The sequence below is a fragment of the Vicugna pacos genome, chromosome 19, assembly GCF_048564905.1.
Source record: "Vicugna pacos chromosome 19, VicPac4, whole genome shotgun sequence".
In the NCBI taxonomy this organism is placed as follows: domain Eukaryota; kingdom Metazoa; phylum Chordata; class Mammalia; order Artiodactyla; family Camelidae; genus Vicugna; species Vicugna pacos.
Window position 1 is genome coordinate 2,226,425 of NC_133005.1, and position 22,410 is coordinate 2,248,834.

At 50.1% G+C, this 22,410-nt stretch overlaps 1 protein-coding gene across 4 annotated transcripts in view; it reads right to left on the minus strand.

Moving 5' to 3' along the window:
• The window catches only part of KIZ (kizuna centrosomal protein), a 90,857-nt gene that overhangs the window by 10,332 nt on the left and 58,115 nt on the right, over window positions 1-22,410 (minus strand). For 3 of the 4 annotated variants that reach the window (XM_072943693.1, XM_072943691.1, XM_072943692.1), the window contains 4 exons: window positions 20,340-20,487; window positions 12,736-12,901; window positions 11,839-11,904; window positions 1,773-1,877 (listed from right to left, as the gene is read on the minus strand). In XM_072943693.1, the coding sequence (XP_072799794.1) occupies window positions 1,773-1,877; window positions 11,839-11,904; window positions 12,736-12,901; window positions 20,340-20,487 (485 nt within the window). The other variant, XM_072943694.1, reaches the window with a different exon arrangement.

Sequence of the window (22,410 nt, forward strand, 5' to 3'; positions counted from 1 at the left end):
TCTTTTCAGACACGAGGACAAAGTGGCTCTCCGCAGGGACAGGTGCAGAGCCAGAGACCCAGCGTCTGGCACAGACAGGAGCTGGAACGTGTACTTCCCTGATGGCGGCTAGACTGGGGGCTCCGGGTTCAGAGTGCACACCCAGCCCTGCCTGTGACTCTGGGAGAAGTTCAGCCCTGCTGCGGCCCTCCCAGCCCACTTCCTGCTTCTCTGTGGGGCTCAGCGAAGTCCTGAGGATCAGGGCGTGGGCGAGAATAAAAAAGGGACGCGTGACCAAATGCCAGATAAACTCCAGGGCAGCATCGAACTTCAACGACAGCCAACACGATCAGAAGCACATCTAAGCCCAGCGCTGGGGAGTCTGGAACCTTGCGAAGCACATGGTGTAATTCTGAGTGAGGACTAAGGGGCCGGAACCTCGGGGCGCCTGGCTGCAGAACCCGCACTGTGTGCATCACTTCACACGGGTAAGTTAGCAGACAAGCAGGTGGACTGTCAGCATGTTATCAGTGTTGCAGTTTCTGATGCGCGGCCGAGGGACTACACCACCCTCTGAGCTGGTCTCACCAAGTGGGTTTGCAGCGCCACCTTCCAAACCGCATGTGCCTGCTAGCAGGCTGTAATGCTCTGAGCGAGGCCAACTGGTAAGTTAGGGGGTTGGATAAACACTCTGACACCCCTCTGGACTGATTCTGTGACTCAAATGTGAAGAAGGTGATGAGAGCAAACAGGGAAGGGCTCACAAGGGCTGCGTCTTCCCAGCGCGATGCAGACCTCCATTGGGCAGAGCCCATTTGTACCTTAACAAACTACCAGGTCTCCTGCTTGAGGAGTTGAAATAACCACCACCGCCGTGGCCAGCCCTCCCGGGGGCTTCTCTTGAATGTGCAGAGGCTCCCTGAACCCTCAAAGCCACCAAAGTAACTGAATTTTGCAGCAACTAATTCTAGCACTGGTGCTGCCCAGGAAACAGCTCGCCAAGGACAGGCAGCGAAGTCTGCTGTACCCAAGTATGCCCTTTCAAAAAACAATCTCTGATGAAGACATCTTGGAGGCAACTGGGAAGTCTGAATATGGACTGGGAATTATGTGACATTAAGAATTCACTGTTCATTGTGATGGGTGAAATTCCAGCACGGTGGTTTATATGAAAATAGGAAAGTCGTTAAAGTGTACTTCCTTCTGTATTAATCCACTTACAAAGGGAGCTGAAGTAACTTTTACTAAATGGAAGGTAATAAAAACTCTGAAAAATAATGAAAATGTAACACAAAATACAAGAAAACTAAGAAAATTACAATTAAAAAACAAAAATCCTAGATTGAAGGAACTACATTTAAGCTTAAAACTGAGCTTTCCTTGGGACTTACAGTCTTTCCATTTAAAGAACGCCAAGTCCCCCAGCATTCTGGGACGGGGGAGGCCCAGACGACACTCCCCGCTGCTGATTAAGAAACTGGAAGATGTGTGAAGAGAAGGAACTGGAGGCATCTCCTGTGGCGCTCAGGGTCAAGGCACCCTCAGGACATGGCTGGCACAGTCCAAGGGCCCGTGAGGCCATCGCCAGCACACACCCTGGAGGGAGGCCTCTTGCAAACTCCTGTTTGTCAAGGACTGGAAAAGCGACCCCGCGACAGCCTGTTACAGAGCAAAGCCCAGAAACCTTCCCAGAGGGAGCACCTCCCCGACAACGCAGGGAGCACCTCCCCTGACGGGAACGCAGCCCTGGCCGCAGCCCGGCCTCCCAGACACTGGCCTGTCCGCCTGCTTACCTGGCAGTGGCGGCACAGAGGCCTCCGCCTTCTGGAGCCTGTCTTCAGTTTGGCGTGCGCCGTCCTGAAGGGTAGACAGCTTCAACATCTGGTAGGCTTTCGTTTCTACAGATCAGAAAAAGGCACAGAAAACTGGACGCCCGATGTGCAACAGGAGGAAGGTGGACCCCAACCTTCCATCATCCACAAGAATCAACTCAGGAAGGATTCAAGACTTAAAGGTAAGACCTAAAACTAGAGGGAAAAACATAGGAGAAAAGCTTCAGGACGCTGGACTGGGCAGGATTTCTTGGATGCAACCCCAAAAGCACAGTCAACCAGACAGACAAGCAGGACTACATCCACCCTAAAACCTCTGCATGTCAACGGAAACAACCCACAGACCCCGCGGCCCGCTCTCAGAATAGGAAAGACCGCTGGGAAAAGCAGGAAATAGAAGTCCCGTGACAGCCGCGGGTGGCGCAAGCGTCCCCACTGCCCGAGTCCCAGGGACGCCCTAGTGGAACGGAGGGCAGAGAGGCAGAGCTTCAGCAGAGACGCACCCAGCGAGGCAGCATCCGTGGGCACAGACAAAGGGCTCCTGCGGTCAGCACGGGGCGCTGGCTGTCGGCTGCCCTCCTGCTTTTGCTGGCTCAACTTAAGACCTTAACCACGAACCCCTAATTACTGGAGTAAAACTACCATCACACTTAAGAATGAAAATACAACTTACCCTGCCCTTCTGAGAAAGATCAAGACAAAAATAAGCATTTAAAGTGAGCATCGCATTTTGGAGTGGGAAATGCTATGTAATTAAAATATGTACAAAACAGGTACTCTTTCCCTCTGACTATACTAAACCCTAAGGCAACCTTTTTTTTTTTAACGTTGCTGGATTGTGAAATCAGTGTACCGTGGAATTAGCATTTTGAAAATGCAGTTTAGAAAACACCAGAGGCAGCACGTGCAGAAGGGGAAGCGCTGCCCTGAGTGCCTTCTCTGCACGCCTGCCGGGGGCGGGCCCAGGACAGGCGGTGTCTCCAGCCGCGGTGTCTCAGCGGGGCGGCGTCCCGCCACTCCCCAGCTGCCACCTCAGACTCCTCATCACGTGATTCTGGGAGCACGGAGAAGGTATTAATAAAATCAAAGATGGAGTGTCTGAATTCTAAAAAGGTAAAGGAGCACTGTTCAAGAGGTAAAAATGCCGTTTTGTTTTTATTTTCTAGAGATCAACCAAACAGTGTTTTAGCTCTCAGGACACAAGGCCAGGCCTTAGTGACCTTCTGCCATTTCCACATTCAGTTAAATTTGTTTGGTCAAGGAAAAGGTAGCAAAGATAGAAAGAGCTTTTTTAAAAAGAAAGAAAGGAAAAAAAAAAGCAGCTCCTTGACAAACCAAGTCTCCTGGTGGGCGGAGCTGGGGTGGCCTCTGTCCACTGCCTCAGGTAAATCATCTGACTCCAGGGAGCCAGCCCTCAGCTTCTCAGAAACCAGGGAAACACGTGCTATTTATTTTCAGGAGAGGATTTTTGTGAAAAATATCAAGCTAGTGGTTGTGAGGTGATTTCAGACAGGGGGAGTCCGTATGCCGTTCAAATATAAGACTGTCTCGTTACTGGTCTGAGCCCCGGAGGGAAGACTGGGAGGGAGCTAGCCAGCACAGGGGCCACGTGCCCAGAAGGCAGGCCCCGCACACCTTCCACGCTGGTTCCTTCTTGAAGGATGTGGACCCTTTCACGGGCTGCCCGTCAAGGCTGCCGAGTCTGCTTTCAATGGTACAGGAGTTTGGAGGGAGAAAGCTCCCCCCACCCGCCCGCTCTGACGCCCTTCCCAACCGCGGCTCCGCACCGGCACTCGGTCCTTGAACCTCCTGGGGCCCCTCTCCAAGCAGGGCCCTGGCGCCTTTGTCTGGGATGTGGCTGCCCTGACCCAAGTAGTAAAGGCTGGCAAAACCCAGGCCCGTCGCCTGCCCCACCTCCCGTCCTGTGAGGTGCGAGGGCAGAGTGGAGTTGCAGAGGAACAGCGTCAGTGCGCTCAGCTGGAGGAGCGAACACTGCGCGGGGCAGCAGGAGGGACCCCCAGCAGCCGGCGCCCAGAGCGTCTGGTCAGAAGAGCCGCACAGAGTAACACGTGAAGGACTGAGATGAAACAAAAAGGGAAAACAAAATTAAAGTTTGGTTAAAAATATAACCAGGAGAGGTTAAAGACTGCAGCCTGTGCAGAACCAAAGGAAGAAGGGCTCGGGTACACAGGCTCTGTGAACAGGCTGGACAGGGCAGGTCTGGAAGTGTGGGCACTCTGGGGCCGCATGCATTTGACAGATGTGACCCAGCTCGGGGAGCAGTGGGAGGGCTGACCTGCAGCCTGCTGGAGACCTCGTGCCCAGTCCAGTGGGGACAGCTGTCCTCTGGCCTCAGCCAATGGCTGCCAGCAGGGAAAGTGGCCAAGCTTTGCCGGACTTGTGCTTTTAGAAGTTAAAACGTTGCACAGGCTGAACAGAACATAGCTGCAGCCTTGAAAGTAGACAGTAGTGAGCAATTTTTCATGTGTTCACTGAAAGTGGCACAAGAACACTTAGAGAAACTTCAGCCACGAGGTACAGGCTAGTGTCAGTCTAGGCTTCTCAGCTGAAGAGCTGCCCGAGCCGGGCCACAGCGTCCAGGGAGGTTACAGCAGCTGCTCGGGGGGGGCAGGACGGAGCTGCCTGCACCAAACGGCCCTGGCTTCAGGCTCTCTGGGGGCAAGAGTGCACGTTCTGCTAGGGGAGCTCACACAGTTCAGACATTCTCCTGGAACAGCCCAGAAGCCTCAGCCAGGATGCCCGCTGCACTGAGGCAGGGCTCCGGCCTTGAGGTCTGCGGCATGGCAGGCCCAGACTTCTTCAGAAAGAAGGACAGTGAGGAATGAAGCGGGTAAAAGCCGCACGGCGTAGCCCCGCCAACCCACAGGTATGAAAGGAGTGAGGGGAGAGACGGGAGCCACGGGAGCACATGGAGATGCTCCAGCCAGCCTGCTGCAGACAGGGTGGGGACGAGGGTCACACAGGCCCAAGGTGCGAGGACCCTATGCCCGCCAACTCGAGGACCACGCAGCCCCTCAAGGCTTCACATGGTAGCCTGTGACTCAGAACTCCAGAGAAATACTTCCTCCCGTTAGTAATGATGCTGAGTAGTGCAAACAATGAGAGAAAACAGGGATTTCTAAGGAGACAACGACAGTCGACGAGGTGCCCCGGAGAGCTCGCGCTGGCTCTCTGCTCCGGGGGGCTTGGCGATACTCAGAGCTGCGTCAGGATTTAGCTTCCAAAGTAGGAAACACTGCAGCTTAAAATACAAAGTAAGGCAAGGGGGCCAGGGGCGTCAATCTAACCTTTGCTATCAATTCCAGACTGATGACACAAGGAGGTAAATTCATTTTTCCTTCCTTCGTTACATAAGCTGGCTGAACCCAGTCATCTACCTTCCTGCAAAGTGGTGAATGATCACTGAGACTGTTTTTTCCCTTCTTGATATGCATTTGGTGTCTAGGAAATGGAAACAGAAAGTGAAAACGTGCTGAATAAAAGGGGGCAGGAGAGACGATGCTGAGGAGAGAAAGAAAAAGCCCAACTTCTTACCGTCGTCCTTTTATATGCAAATGTACACCTGCTAAAATACTTCTAAATCTACAGAGAAAAAGAAAAAGAGAATATCTGATGAACAAGTGCTTTTAACAGCCCGTTACAAGAGCCAGATGAACAAGCGGTTCACAAGCCTCGGAAGGGTGGCTCGCAGGCAGAGGGTCCGCCGTGGCTTTCGCGGAAATCCCTCGTGAAAAAAAGAAGAGTTGGGCCCAGAAAGGGAACAACAAAAGGAGATGCGGACAATACTATCACTACAGCTGGAAAAACGGCCTTGAACTGACAAATAGCTGGGCACTTCTGAGTCAGGAACGATAATTACCATTCCTGTAAGAAATGTATAGAAATTCTCAACTCAACTTCAAAAAATATTTTCTGTCCACGAGCCCCTCAGGGCTGTTACTCCCCATGTACTTTACGCGCACGTCAGTTTTCTATGCACACTGCACCAGATGTGTCGCTAATGCAGCAAACCCAGTTGCTTTTGCAAAATGAAATAAAAATTGTGGGATATAATTCTAAAATTAGTTCTTAAGATACTATTACTTAAAACACAGAAATCACTTGTCCAGTAATCTACTCAAAGCCATTAGGGTAAGGGTGCTTCCACAATCCTGAAACACAGAAGATGCATCTACACTCAGGATTTTGTTTTTAATGCCATCCATCCATGTGAATGTGAGACACACGGGCCGGGCCCACAGGCAGTCCCCTTCCACATCCAGACCTCCCACGGGAACCCCCGCTCCACCGGCGGGCCTGGCCGCGTGTCTCCCGCCCGGCGCCTCTCCGGCCTGGAGCGCAGCCCCGGGTGCGCGGGGCAGAGCAGCTCCTGGTTCAGGTGCGCCGCCTGCCGCTGCTGCAGAGGGCGGGTGTCCACATCACACTCCGAGTTTCTCCGGGGCAAGTCAACAATCACACCTGAAGTCAAATGCCAGGCTTCCCTGGGCCTTTGATAACATTCCCACACTGAACTGAAGCAGTTTTGCTGATACTAATCACACACAAACTCATAACCACGGCGCTGCCGCTCACCAATGCTCAGTCACGGGAGGTGAATCTTCAACCCTCAAGGTCATGGGATTGTTAACTTTTGATTATCTTGATCAGGAAGCTGTATGTTACTGCTATAATTAAATAGTTTCTTAAAAACAACATTTTTAGCAGTTTGCACTCAATGATTTATAAAATGAGAAGAACTGGAAATAAAGACAATATTGGCATCATCATCACCTCTAGGAGGGCAAGGAATAATCACTGTGCAAGATGAACCAGGAGCTAGAAATTCAAAAAGAAGAAATCTCTCCTCATACTCTGTAGTGGGTTGAACAGTGTTTTCCCCCCAGACTCATGTCCACTGAGAACCTCAGAATGTGATCTTATTTGTAAACAGGATCCCAGCAAATGCATCAGCTAAGGATCTCAAGATGAAACCAGCCTGCATTTATGGTGGGCCCTAAATCCAGTGACCGTGGTCCTGCCAGGATGAGGACATAGGGACACAGAAAAGGAGGCGATGTGACGACTGGGGCAGAGAGTGGAGTCACCTGGTCCTGGAGCCACAAACCAGGAGCCACCAGGGGCGGGAGCAGACCAGGCCTCCCGGGAGCCTCGCAGGGCCTGCTGACCCTGATTTCAGGCTCGGGCCCCCGGAGCCGAGCAAGTGCAGGCTGTCACGGCGGCCCCAGGCAGAGCGCACCCTCCCTGTCCCTGGTGGTGGTGACACAGCTAAAGCCCAGCCTCTCCTCTCTCCACCTGAGTCACCTGCATCAAGTGAGGGTGTCTCACTACGTGACCTACAAGGGCCCTTCCAGCTCTGAGACCCCAGCCCCACGTTCTCAAACCCAGGCAGTCACCTGTTACAAAAGCCTGCTGCCTGGTCTCGGCCCCCAGGGGCTCGTGGGAACTGGTCGGGGGTGTGGCTGGGGCACAGGGTTCTGCTGAGCGGCTGCGGGAGTTTCACAGGCGCCTTGAGTTCACTTGCCTGAATGCACCGAGTCAAGCGCTCTGCAGAAAGGGGCCTCCCATTCCTCCACGACCATGGCACAGAGCAGCACCAGCCTGCCACGTCCTGAGCACCGAGTTCTTGGCTATGTGAGCAGCAGGCCCCAGGGGTGAAGCCCCACTAGCCCAACCCCTGTCACAGGGACGGGGCCACATGGGCAGGGCCAGGGACAATCCAGCGGCAGACGGTGGTTCCCGGGGCCTTGCCTGAGTTGGGGGCTCCCTGCCCCAGGCACAGCCCAGACACCCTGACTTGACTGACTATGCACTTCTGGGACAGAACGGGTGATGCGGCTTCTCGGTGACGGCTCAGCAGGGAAGTGCTATGCCCCTGGACCCCAGCCGTCCAAAGCTGTCACCCCAGTTTTTCTCTCCCAGGATAAATCAAGTCACCAATGACAATGTGGCCATCGTCTATTTCCAGCCTTTCCCCAATCTGATGGAAAACTCACGCAGTAACGTTCGGGGAAGCACTGCCCAGAACCTCAAGTGGCACCCTTCACGCCTCTGCTGACCTCCCACAAAGCCTCTAAGTGGACGTACCTTGGATGACCTTGAATACTTCGGCTTGCCAAAGAGTATCAGTGAGAAATGGCAGTCAGGCAGCCACTTTCAACACAGCTTGACCAAGAGAACTGGTGTCAAAAGAATGAGAGGCTGAATGGACATTCTTAGAGGCTTAATCCTCTCCAGATAAAAGCTGAGAGCCCTTTTCACATGGAGCTTAAGGAGATGCGTTTTGCCAGGATGGGCACGTGGGGTGGGAAAAGTGTCGGTGGAGTGAGTGACTGAGAGTATTCTGGCCTGAATCAACAAGTGATCAAGGAAACTCCTTAATACTCTCGTTTTTATTCATTCGCCTGACAAACTGCGTGCCCACTGTGTGCCAGACACCATGTTGGGGGCTGGGCTTTTATGACATTTAGCACAAGCTGCATCATTTGCTCAAACTAAAACTCTCTGAATTTACTCAAAGGTAAGTTTAGTACAAAAACAAATAAAATTGCCAGTGTGGGAGATTTCACTTTGGGGGTATAAGCAGTTCAGAGGGAGACTTTCTCTCTTCCATCCCGGCCCAAGTGCTCCAGGGAAACACACCTGACCCACTGCTTCCTGCGTGTGTCCCAGGCCTCATGTCCTCAGGCTCACCCCTCCTTACCAGGGCCACCGGGGTGGTCTTCACTTGGAGGTCTTCGCCAGCTCCCACCCCTCTAGGCTTTGTTCATCATTGCTCTCAAAACCGTCCTTGCAAACCTCACCTTTTGTTAAGACACATACTGACGTTTGGCTGGTCCAGACACCCTGATACAGGCGCCTCTCCGGTAAAACCAAAGGGGCAGGGTGGCGGGATGGAAGGGGCTGCAGGTTTGAACCCTGAGGTTTGAGTGTGACTCAGGACCTGACACACTGATCCTACGGCCCTGAGTAGGGCCCTCACCCTGGCCTGTCTGCAGAACGGTCTCTTCACCTGCAGGGCCGCTGCGCAGGTCAGAGGTGACGGAGACTCGGCGGGGAAGGGACCAGGCTTTGGCTGTCCCTGGTACTCTCAGGACTCTGCCCAAGTAAAAAGTGAAATATATATGCAATCTATATTCTATTTATTATGTACAGAAAACCACACAGTCACAGCTAATCACATTACTGATATTCTACCTGGATTCTTCAGTGTGGACAACTAGGCTAATGAAAGGGCTAGACTGTGTGGATTGTGTTAACAGACCCTGGGCTGTGGCCACGCTTACTGTGTGTGTGTGTGCGCGCGCGCGCAGAAAGATGTCTTGTAAATGTCAGCACAGAGAGGAGCCAGTGTCTCATGCTGGTGATTAACAAGGCTGACGCCTCAGAGTGACAGCAAACTCTTTCAGGATGAGCCCTGTGCCCAGAAGACCTACGCTGGGGGGAGCAGCAGGCAAGAAGCAAGATGACTGAGAGCACTGGCTCGTCTGGTCCCTTCACTGTTGGGGAATGAGAGCCACAGGCACTGAGATAAGAAGCAGCATCAGAGCTGCCAGAAATAAGAGCCCCCCTCGCGCCCTGGGAGAGCCGCTCCCTGCCGTGGTTCAAGCAGGTGGCAGAGAACCTCTCACCTGGGGGACGTGCAGCTAGACCGGCCTGAAAGCTCTCCGGGGGACTCGCCGGGCAGGGCCGCCATCTCTGTGGGCCCCACAGCACGCTGGGGTCAGACCCCCAGGACCTCTGCCCTCTGCACAGTGCGCAGTGGAGACTTTTCAGAAGACTCTTGTCAATGAACCATTTACAAGCGTGAACTCGTTTCAGATAACTTTCTTCTATGTGAAAACGAAACCCTTCCTGTGAACAGCCAGCAGGGCTAACGTTCTGTGGACCACTCTTCCCTCTCGTGAGGACAGGGGTTTCCCCAAAGCAGCCTCTGGAATGTTCCTTTCTTTGGAATATTCTAGAAGGACTGCAGCCCCCACATGAAGGAAAGCCTCAAAAGAACCGTCATAGAGTGGGAGGCAGACTCTACTTCAAATCAAAACTCTATGCGTGCCTTACGTTACCAGAGGCCAAATCTCCAAATAATGATGGCAAAAGACACACACATTTAATGACGAGACCAAGGTCAAGAACGAGAGGTCAAAGCAGCTGTGACCACAGACAGCCACGGCGTCGGGCGGCTGGGCGCCCGAGCCCTCGACACCAACCCCGGGGGGCGTGGCCGTGGGGCGGGACCCGAGGCTCTCCAGCTCAGGAAGTTCTCTGCAAGTCTCCCAGGTTATCTGTGTCTAGTCCTCTGGCGCACAGCAGGCACGAAGCATTTTTTTTACTGATGGGTCAATGGCAGGACACTAGGATTACACTTTCTCTAAAACTCTTCACGGCACACAGCCCTTACGACTTCCAGGCACATCGCACCTCTTCCCACACGAGGAGAGATCTGAAACCCTGCTACTTCACTATCTCCTCTCTTACAAAGAAATTCTGAGACAGATACAGAGGACAGACTGGGGGTACCGGAGGCGAGGGGAAGGGACACGGGTGATGGGGTCAATGGCACACACTTCCAGTTACAAAAGCGGGACGTCCTGACGATGTCTCGTGCAGCGTGGTGACTACGGTTGGCAATACTGCACCGCACATCTGAGCGCGGCTGAGAGTAAACCTTACAAGTTCTCATTCCAAGGAGACAAACCTGTTCCTGAGTGGTGACAGGCGTTCCCTAGGCCGACTGTGCTGAACTGACCGTCTTGCAGCGCAGACAGTGAGTCAGTATGGTGTCCACCAGACACTGAGACAACTGAGTCAATTATACCTCAGTTTTTTAAATCCCATGGGTAAACTGCATCTGAGTTAATTCTGGGGAAAGTCCCCGACTCGCAGCGAAGGGCGACTGGAAAGGACACTGAACGGATGAGGCAGAGCAGGCAACTCAGTCTCCCCAGCAAGCCCTCCTGACCCCAGCAGGCCGCCAGCTGCTGCCGCTCGCAAAGGTAAACGCCAAAGAGAAGCGCCAAAGGCTCCTTGGGTTAATTCTATTGATAAAACCCAACGGGGAGCTCTCTGAGTTTTCTCAAAATGAGGAATAACAATGCAATAAACATATCACTGGGAAAATGTTTAAAAGAAAAGAAAACCTCTGTATTTTAGGGTGAAATACTATGTGATGCAGAATATACACAATAATTGCTCTACTATAAACTCCTTTTTCAAAAAAAGAGTTCATCACAGAAACATGGATTTAAAAATTAATCACCAGGCCATGAATTGTACTGCCGTACAAGAAAGCCATTCTTTCTGCTTATAAACCGCAAAACTACCACACATGCAGACGCATGCCTCAGTGCCCCATGCCCCGGTCTATCTACTTGTATAAATATTTAAAGTCAGACTTCTGAATTTATAATGAAGTAGCGCACCACTTTACAAAATAAGGCACTAGTAAATTTCGACGTGCGCCAAACAGAAGTCTGCTCAGAATACTAACTGCCGCCACGGCTGCCCTAAAACTCAAACAAGCGAGGACGTTTTGATCTCATCTAACCAAGCCTAACACATGCGCAGAAGTCTTAATGGGTCTTGAGGAGACCTCATCGCTGAAATGTTTAAATGCTCAGATGGGCTTTGTAGCTGGGACCCCAGCAAGCATCCTGTCTGGCACTTTTCCCTGCTCTTATTATGACAGTACATATCCAATTATCACAGGAAAGGAAAAGAAAAATCAGAAGCAACTGTCGTTTGCCCCAGAGTGACTGGGTGTCCCTGCAGAGCCTGATGCAGGTGCTGGGAGGCTCATGCCGGGGGCGCTCACGTGTGTGAAGGTGTAGCACGACTGTGAAGAACTCAGCAGACATGGTCACCCACCCCCTTCCCGAGCGCTCACGGAAGCTCCAGCACGTGGCAGTTGGACGCGCTGGCTCTTAGCGGAGTCCACAACCATGAACCAGAACGTTCTGGTGACTAAGAAGGCTGACTCCGCTTCTGAGGCCCTCAGCCACGACGTTACCTGTGACCGGCACCCCCGCTGCCACACTCTCCTCCTCGCTCTCGTCTCCATAGATACTTGAAACATCTAAAAACCAAACACATGATAAAACACATTTCAGGGTTATGTTGCTGAAACAGGCCTTTGGTTTTTTTAGCTGCATTCCTTTGATTTTCATTGCCTCCCCACCTCCTCTTTGGGGTTAGTTTATTTCTGGTCCGAAACAGACTACTCCTAAAAGAAAACCTATTCAAAAGCTAAGAAATCTCCATACTGCTTTCATGCAAAATAATTAAGCCTGACATCCATCGAATCTGGGTGGGGCTCAACCCAAGTGAGCCTGTGCACACGATCAAGTTCTGAACGCCCTAAGCAGCTCCTCGGGGTCTTAGAAACACCACCCTAGCAGTTTAGGGCATGTCTTAACAGCAATGCTACGATAATCACAATTTCTAGATACTAAAAACTGGGTATTACATTTTAGGGGTCATAAATTCATTGAGTCTTAGTCATGTTTAGACTTTTATAAAGTTCTATTATAATTAAAAAGATTGTTCGCTAATTATGAGTAAATTCTATTATCAAAAACTTCACAGGGCTTTATGGAATCATTTTAGTGGAATCATCTTCCTCTCTGTGGGATGATCAGAAGTATCCACTGTCGACTGTTGGTTTTGTTAAGGTTTCACGCCTCATTGGCAACCAGCAGAACTGCAGACCTGCAATCAGGTTGCCCATTCCCGTGAGACTGGCTGAAAGCATCGATTTTGGGAAGGGGGTCTAAACGGGTAGCAGGGTCTGCATCCGGAATCGGAGGCACTCCTTAGGCAGTGCTGTCTGACGGGCACACATCAGGAAACGGGGTGTCACGCTGACTCTGAACACATTTTTGCTGGATGGACCCTTAAGGACAGCTACCTTGTCCCCTGGTAGGAAAGCTGCTGAGCCACAGAGCGGGTTTTGCGTCCTTTGTTCCACTCCTGTCACTCCTGGTGGACAGCGACCCGCGTGATGACTCACTGCTGCCAACAGCCGACCTGCCGTCCTGCTCCTCTGAGAGGGCCCCTTCCAGTGATGCTACCGCCTGCCGGGTGTCAAAGAAAGCACCAAGACATAAAAACACACAGTAGCCACGTTCCCCTTGGTCTCAAAGACCCAGGCTACAAATATGAATATTTTAGGTCAAGCTTTACTGAGGAATGAATTGCCTCCTGACATTTAACTGAAATTAAAATGCCTTCAAGATAAAAGAACATCTGATTATTTTCCAGCGTAATTTAATTCTTCCCAACAACTTACATTCACAAGAATACATTTTTTGAAGACTGAAGCTTATGTAATGCAGTGTTTTTCTACTTGGGGGTACGTATCTGAGACGTGCCCACCTCTGTTAATCTGGGCTGCTTTGTCCAAGATTTACTCTTTTCTCACATGTATCCTGTTTTTCAGGCATCCAAGACAGAGCTGGTTTGGACTGAGAAGGAGATCTGGAAAAACACGGCCCTGTGGTGTCACCATTCTAGAAACAACCCCTGAACTTCCTCCCAACGGGCAGACTGTGGAGAAACGTCGGGGCTGGGGCTGAGGAGGATACACCAGAGTGAAGAGAGAACGAGTCTTGCTGGAGGTCACAGCCTTCAGTCAGAACAAAGGCGCACTGCACTTTGCCTCTCAGTCTGGGGCAGTGCGGGGACTCAGCTGCCCCGAGCTGCCTGTCTGCTTCCTGAGGGCACCAAGCTGTCTCACCCGCGTCGCCCCACACGTCCTGTGCAGGGAGCTGGGCGCAGCTGTACCACAGCCCACTTGAGAGGAGGAGAAAAGGGGGCCACTAACAGGACAGGTTAGTAATACCGGTGTTGGTTACCTTCAGGCCAGCACTCTTCCCAGGAAGTAGACACACACTGGGAACCAGAGGTGAACGACCAGTGGTGACATCGTCTGGCTGCCAGAGCACACGTGTCTCTCTCTTCCTGCTGGGACGAGGAAGTCTGCCCAGGGCTGCAAGGGAAAGCCTCTGTGGCAGTGTGACCCCTTCCATGGAGCTGACTACAGCAGCAAACATAGGCCAGGGCCCAGCCCAGCCTGTGGGGGGTGGACACGAGACCCTGCAGGTCAAGGTGAGGTGAGGAGCTGGACAAGGCCCCACAGGTCACCCCCAGTCCAGGGTGAAACAGTAACAATGTAACCTCCTAGCAAACCAAGGAGGAGGCCGTGAAGAAAGAAGTCAGGGGGAGTCCCTGAGGCAGACAAGGGGGATCTAGCCTGTAAGTCCAGCTCTGAACATACTCCGAGGCCACCACCATCGGCCTCGACATCCCTGCAAGGCTCCTGCCTCCAGCCCTCTTTAGGACCAGCTGGCCTCTGGGACTCCTGGCCTATCCTGGGGGCTGGAGGCGACTTAAGGAGTCCTAGCCTCCTTGACCAAAGAACCTGGCATCAGGTTAGTCTTCCTGTCTGTCCAGTTTCTGTAACCAGGAGCTTTTCCTCCGTTTGTATAAAGATGGCCTCGGGTTTGACTCTCATTGTTAACAACTCTGTAGAATGACCTGTACAGAGTCCCTGTTTCTGCAGACAGAGATTCACGATACAGCCTTTTCCTGGAAGCTCAGGCCAGGGCTGGTCCCCATCACTGGCTGCCAAATGCCCCAACCCCAGCGGCATGGACCCACACGGACCACTGCACCACACCTGCTACCAGCATCTGTCCAGAAGACAGGACCTGCCACCTCCCAACAGTCAGTACGCTCTCTGGACCAGCCTAGTGGGTCTCATTTCTAGCTCTCTGCCAGTCCTGGTCTGGTTTGTCTGTTCCCACAGAGAGTTAAGCTCCCATTCCGTGTGCCCAATAATCCTGGATACATAAAAAACATTTTAGAATATGAACAAAAAGAACTTACGCACTAACTGTAACTAATAATTTCTTGGCATGACTTCGTAACAACCACTGTCTTACACATTTTAAGAATAAAGCTGTAAAGGCCTGTTGAAGGTTTCTGCTCTTTCTACTGTAGAACCTACAGACAATGGAGAATGTTCTAGACTGTCAGTAACTCGCATGGCTTCTCACCAGTCCCTCAATGATTCACACATCCCCTTAATATAAGAGCTTCTTTTGCTTTAGTTGGGTTCCAACTGGGCTTCAAAAGAACCAAACTAACTTGCTATAATAACCCTGCAAACATCTTTCTAACAAGCCCCTGTAAGCTGGGTGAGAACACCAGCCCGCAGCTCTACACAGAGCCTTTTTTTTTCAACCACAGTGACCACGGTAACATGAGTGTTGGGAACATTGCAGGTTTTCATGTATTTCATACATCTTATCCTATTCATCTTAACACTCACATCTCCAGGATTTCTCTTACTTTTTTGATAGGAGTGTTTATAAAAGGACTCATGTTTTAAGATAATTCTAGAGATCATTTCTCAAAGATGAGTATTTTACATCTATCATGATTCTGACGGTCGCACGACGACATGAGAATGATGGGCTTGACTCTGCTGGACCATGAAGCCCAGAGAGAGGGCAGATCTGCCCGGGGGGTCATCTGCAGAGGACCTGACAAGAAACAGGGGATAATGATGAGCAGGGACAGAAACAAAAGTCAGCCTCAGACAACGAACGGTCAGAAGGTCCACTCAAAAGTCCAGCAGAAAGCAACACGTGCAGAGTCAGGAAAACACCTGCGAGGCATTCTCAAGATGTGCTGTTTGCGGCCCTCTGGAAGGGCCCCTTGGCAGGAAGGCCCCAGTCTGAAGGGACCTGCAGTGTGACACCGACAACAGGAACCCAGACCCGCCCTGCCCAGAAACCAAAGCCCAGAGAAGAGCAAGCAGGCGCCATGCCCACCCCATGCTCCCGCTGGGCCCGGGGCTCTGCAAAGGAGGGTGCTCTCTCTGAAAAATGCCACCAAAGATGGCCCCTGGTGGTGCTCACGAATGGACTGTGTGCAGTGTCAGCTCACCTGTCAGCTGACAAAGGCTCTCGCTCATCTCATACATTTGGCGCCCGGGGCAGGGGCGACTGGAGACTGTTCTCCAAGGTCTGCAGCCAAAGTCAATGCCAACAAACTAGTCCCTCACTCTCCTACCTCCCAGGAGCCAGGAGAAAGTGCTGGGAATTCATGCCAAGGCGCACACTGCCTGCAGGATGACTGAGGCTGACAGATCTTGTGCAAAATAATCACCTTGTGAATTACACTTAGTGGGACACCTAGAATTAACTGGCTCAATTCCACTAGCGTTTTCTCAAAGTTCTAGATCTAGAACCCTAGGAGTCATCTAGGCTGACTCTTTTTTTAATTAAGTACAGTCAATTACAACGTGCCAATTTCTGGTATACAGCACAGCATCACAGTCATGCATATACATACATATATTTGTTTTCATATTTTTTTAGGCTGACTCTTAATTTACATCCAGAAACTTATAAATTGTGATATTCAAATGCATAAATAGATGGATGAAGATATTAATGGAAAAGACTGTATCCAAACACCATTAAGAAAAATAAAAGGTGAAAATCAAACTGATTAAAATTGTAGCAAATTGTACAAATTTATATTAAAATAGTTCCCACAAGTCAATAAGAAAAAAAATATTACTAACCTAATTGAAAAATGAGCAAAGAACATGAACTGCAAATTATAAAACAAGAGCTACATATGGCTTACAAATGGGTGGGAAAAGTCTGACCTCAACTGTAATGCAAAGGTCAAGTGAACAACAGAAGTTGGCTGTCATTTGCACTTCTCAATCTGGTGCTCCAAAACAAATAAATAAAAGTAGACAGTGTCCCGCTTCACAAAGAGCTCAGGGGAAGCTGCTTCCTCCTGGTTAACTGACAACCGCGCAGGTGGGAGCAGGCAGCGCAGAGCAGGACCCGAGAGCCCCCTCTGACTTAGTACTGCCCCATCTAGGAGCTCACTCCCAGGAAACAGCAGTGGCTGTAAAACCTGAACTGCTCAGGTGTGCTCTGAAACTAGAGGAAAAATGAAAAACAACTCATAGTGTTCAGCACCGGGAGCCTGGTGGAAGAGACGGTGGCGCAGCCACACAGGGGTCTCCGCGGAGCCGTCGGGCGTGATGCAGAACCTCTAGGGGGAAGAAAGCACGTTCATCGTGACAAGTGGGGATGAGGAAGCCAAGCACGCAAACAGCACCACCCACCACACACTGTCAGGATGTTAAACATTAACCACCACACACCGCAATGTCAACAGGGTTATACTCAAGAGTCGGATAACAGACGATTTTCTTTTCTTCTGTTTACCTTACTATTCCAAGTTTGTTTTTTTCCCTTAGTTTTATTTAAGAAACATGCTAGCTCTAGAAGCATCTGATTTCTGCAATGGGTGGTACAAATACAAAGTGGACATGAAAACACTTGATAAAATAAAATTACCTCCCATATGTAAATCCGCGCTATTGACGCAGACCCAGAGGAGCAAGACAATGAAACACGACGGGTGCAGACAGCACGCAGCATCTCCCCTCCTGCAGGTTCACCTGACCCTCCCACAAGACCCTCCTGTGCACACCGGACGTCATCTTCCAGTTTCACAGAGAAACACACGCATCATCACTTAGGTTCTATCTGAATTGTAAGAGAGGAAGGAGATTTCATCTGTGTAGCAACTGAAGGAACGGGGAGGCATTCATGTGAGCCAGCGAGCAGGAACTCAGGAGGTAAGAATGAAGCAGCAGCCCTCACTTAGGGAGGGGTGGAGGGGCTGCTCTGCTTTGCCTGCAGGAGGTCCCCTGGGTGGAAGCAGACAGCACTTAGGAGAAAAGGAGTACTAACATACTTTGTATTTTAATGAAGCATCCAACTCACTTTTTTTTCCCAAAGTAATAACAAATTTTTCTGATTTAAAAGTGGGCGGCTCAGTTACTTAACGGCCTAATAGGTGAGGCGGGTGCTGCAGCTCTTATCTGGTCTCCAGGGGACATAATCCGGGTGTTGGAGGCTTTATTGATGTATTTACTCAAGAGACGGGACTGACTGCAGCAGACAGCAAGGGGCCCACAGGTAAACATCATTTACATGCAGCTGTTTAATTAGCCATTTACCCAAGAGATCACAGTAAATACTCCTGAGCTTCATTAAAGTCTCAACCAAGTGATTTCTAGTAGAGCTTCCTTAAATTCTGAAAATCTCTTACTTTTAAGATTTTTATCTACAAAGAAATATTTAACCCATACTATTTACCAAATATATATATTGTTCCATGAGGGAAACAACTTGAAGACATGTGACTGTGCTAATCACAGAAAGATGACTCCTGAGTCGCAGCCGTCCTGAGCCGGCAGCACCATTCTGTGTTCGTGTCTGCCAGCCCCATCCTGCCCACAGCACGCCGGGAGCGCTGCTCTTCAGGGCTGTGCGTTTCTTCAGCTACAGCCCAACAATCTGAGAAACCACCTGCTGACTTCTACTTTCAAGGATGGATTTTGTCACTCATTTACTGGTAATTTTTATGGTTGTCACTAAGATGATGATTTAAAAAGGAACAAAAAACCCACTAGGGGAGGCAGAATATCATTTGATGCTTAATTTATTAATTGGGCAGTCCCTTCCCATTAGTAACAGAGCTATTACTGGAAAAATTATGAGTGAATTGGTTGTCTGGAACTTAGAATAAGTTTTCTAACATAAACACCATCTTTTTTCTTTTAAGATGATTTGATGGCAAAGGACCAATACTTATTTCACCACTGACATGGCTGAAATGTGATGTATTTGCAGCAAATAAGAACAGAAAATGACGCTGTTTCAGAATAGTACTAAAATACAATGGGTAATAAAACCTGAAAACAAAATCCTTCTAAACATCTACATTTATCAGTAGATATGGAATGAATCGAAAAGCCTCTGTTCTTCCTAAAGAACACCGTTCTTTCGTGAAGAACATTCACACAAAAGGTATTACACTGAAACCAAACCAAACCAAACCAAACCAAACCATGAGTTACTTCTTGCAGCGCACATAAAGTAAGCCAGGAGAAGGAAAACGTGCAGGAAGGATGCGCACAAGGTTGTATCTGAAAAGGGCAGGTCTGCGCAGGGCACACAGGGCTGGATCTATACCTGCAGTCATCACTGCAGAAGGGGGAACTCGGGAGGAGGAAGAGGAGAGGGGGTCTGAAACAACAGGGTACAGGGGTATCCACATGCGAATGTGGGTTGGTGAGTTCACTGCATCCCCCCATGTACGTATGTTTGGAATGCTTTAAAGTCCTTCTACTCTCTTTTAATTAAAGGGGTGAGGGGGGCACTGGGGGGCTGGAGGTGCTCTGAGAGGCTGGAGCATGATGGCAGCGGGTCTGGACTGCACAGCGACAGGGGCTGTGGCTTTGGGACAGGTGACATGGTCTGCCTCCAGGAGGCGCATACGTAGGATCCTTGAACTTCGCATGTGATAAAAATAAAAACTTTAAAAGATGAAAGCCGGAAAGCCCTACATTATGTACAAGGATGAAAGAACATACTTTGAAACAAGACAAACTACAGGACATTAAACTTGGGGGAAGGAAGGCCAAGTTTCTGAACATGGTTTTCCAGGGAACAACGGAGACCAGGATGCGGGGAACCTGGGCTCTGGGTCCTCCCCTCCCATCTCCTTGGGAATCTACCCAGTCTCTCCCTGGGCTCCAAGTCTGAGCCGCATCAGGCCCCTCCTCCACCATCCCCTCCCAGTCCAGGCGGCGGCATTCCCGGAGGCCCTGCAGGGCACCCCCACAGCCCAGCTCGGAGAGCTGCGTGACCTTCCACACTCCTCTCAGCCGAGCACCAGCCCCTCAGCCTGGGCCAGCCCTGCCCGGTGCGCCTGGGGCTGCCCTGCCCTTTCTCGTCCCCGTCCCCAGACTGCCGTCCACTCTTCACCACAGAGAACAACTCCTTCTCCCGGAAAAGTGCTGGCTTTCCTCGTCTGTTCTTTGGCTCCTAACAGCCCTTGTCCGTCAGCAACCTGTCTTTTAAAGGTCGCTCCACATTGCCCTCCACTCCCTCAGACACGAAGTCTGCCGTCACTGCTTCTCCATCAGCCTGCTCCCTTCTCAGAGGGTCCACATCCCCAGCCATGCTCTCCTTCCCTGAAAGGAGGGGCTGCATTTTACTTCTGTCTTTCCCTCTAATGGGTCTGGGCTGATGCCTATGGACAGAGACGGTCAATACATATTTGCCGAGTTGGCATAAATGACCAGGCAGCATTTTTAAAGGAAAGAGAAAGAAAACCAGAATTTTAAAAGAAGCTTCTAAGTTCCTTGGGAAAATGCTGCAGTAGGTATGTTTAACTGGGTTACCTCCAGGACTGGAATTAACTTTATGTGAGGACTTGAGACTCCTACACAAAACACTGAGCAAAAGATCAGAGAGTTCACACAAACAAACAAACCACAAAACCTCACTTATAACTTACCATTTCTTAAAAATATGTTAATCATCGTTAAGAACATAATTTATTTCCTCAAATGACTAACTTGTACATGCTGAAACTTATTAAAAACAAAACAGAACTGCTAACCCTTGTCCTCTGGTCCATGCTTCTGACTGGGAAAGCTTCAGAGAGCTGAGCGGCCCCTTCCTGGAGAGAACTGTCGTGCCCTTTCAAGGTGGCAGCATGCTGACCCAGTCCTGCCCTCGGCAAGCCTGAGGCTGGCACTCGTTCAGACCTACAAAACAGGAGCAGAGGACACATTAGGGATTTGTGGCGTTGGGTTACTGATGAGAGCCCCGCGTTTTCAAAGGCCCCATAATCAAGTTAGTAGGAGACAGCTTACCCAGCAAAGTCTAGAACCTAATGTATGCTGGGCTAAGGGTGTTTCCAGAGTCCATGTTTCTTTTTCTTTTTCTTTTTTTTTTGGTAACTTTTATTTTATTTTCATTACGATTTCTTTGCTAGCAAGCATTCTTAACTCCATCACCACACTGGATCCACACCAGGATCCAGGTATTTTGTGGCGCTGCTACCATCTAGCCCAGGTGGCGTGTGGTGCAGCTCGGCAGCTGATGTCTTTTAAGCTCACAGTGTGGCCTGATGCGTGGCTGTGGCCACAGATCACCGCCGAGGTGGCCAGGCTCCTCTCAGATGTGCTTAAAAGAAATGGACGCCACTTCCATCTCAGCTATGGTTTCTCCTGTTGCACTCTTACCTTGGGCCGCTTGCCACGGTTTTTAAATTAAGACATCATTAGGAGAGCTAGAAAGTGAGCCTACGCTGCTGCCTGGACTATGATATTCAGACACTAAAAGGGATCAGGGCCGCTTAGAAAAATGCCCTCTTCTGGGTCTGGGGCAGCAAATGCACAGGATGAGCCCAGACACCCCGTCCCTGCAAAAAGGAAGGAAGCATTCAAAGATGACTGAGTTGTGTGCAAAGGCCCTAGGGCTATCTTGAAGGGGATCCCATTGGCCAAAGACAGGACAATTTGAGCACCAAAGGAATAATGACTGCAATGGACTGAAACACAGCAAATATATAAAAATACATGAGCTCTTTTAAAAATTAAATACATAAATAAATTGTAAAAAATAATGAAAACCTTTGGATTCAGCCTTAAAAAGGAAGGAAACCTGTCACATGCTACAACACAGATGAATCTTTAGGACCTTGTGCTAAGTGAGAAAAGCCAGTCACAAGGAGGCAAATATGGCAGCAGTCCACGGCCACACGACTCCGCAGCTGTCCGGCAGAACAGTGAGCGCAAGGGGCTGGGAGGAGGGCGAAGGGGAACGTTTTGTTTAATGGCTACAGAGTTTCAGTTTCCTCAGACGGAAAGGTTCTGTGGATCTGTTGCACAACCATGGAAATGCAGTTAACACTACTTAGCAGCACACTTCAAAGTGGTTTAGGTGGTAAGCTCTGTGCTTTTACCACAGTTAAAAATATAAACAAACCAGCCAGCCTGTGGAAGCCACTCGGGTAACAGGTCGTTATTCTGGAAACTGGTTAAGTAAAGGGATATAATCAAGCATTTATCCTGCCTTTGTGGTTAAAAAATAAACTTCAGAGTTACCAAGCAGTTGATGGGGAAAGTTCTTCCAACTAATCAATGCAGAAGAAATGACTGAGTTAGAAAAGTCACCATGGTGCAAGTGCAAATTAAGGACCACACCTAGGAAAGGATCACGCTCCTGAGAAACCTGCGTGCTGCCGAGCTCTGTGCCAGAGGCACCAGTCGGCCAGCGCTTGAGTCCACGGACGGGTCCGGGCAGCAGGAACAACAGGACGATCGGACACGTGCTGCCCGAGGAGGTGGGATGAGGAGTCAAGGCCTGTGATGTTGTTTTGCCAAAATACTGGCTTGGAATGTCATCCTGTATCCGGACCTAACGGCCAGTTTACAGGGAACATTGATTGCATCCTGAGCCAAACACAGCAAATGCAGGACTTTTTTTTGCTACAATCAAGGCAAACTAACAAGCACTAGGTAATAAAGAATTTTGTTAAATGGTAAAGTATTAAATCCTTGTATGTTAGAGACAGAAGTATTTCTGAGTGAAGAAAGCTGTCTGTTTTAAACTACTCAAGAAAAAAACGTGGGTGATGGAAAGAGATCAAACAAGACCCGCAAACTGCTGACAACTGGTGGATG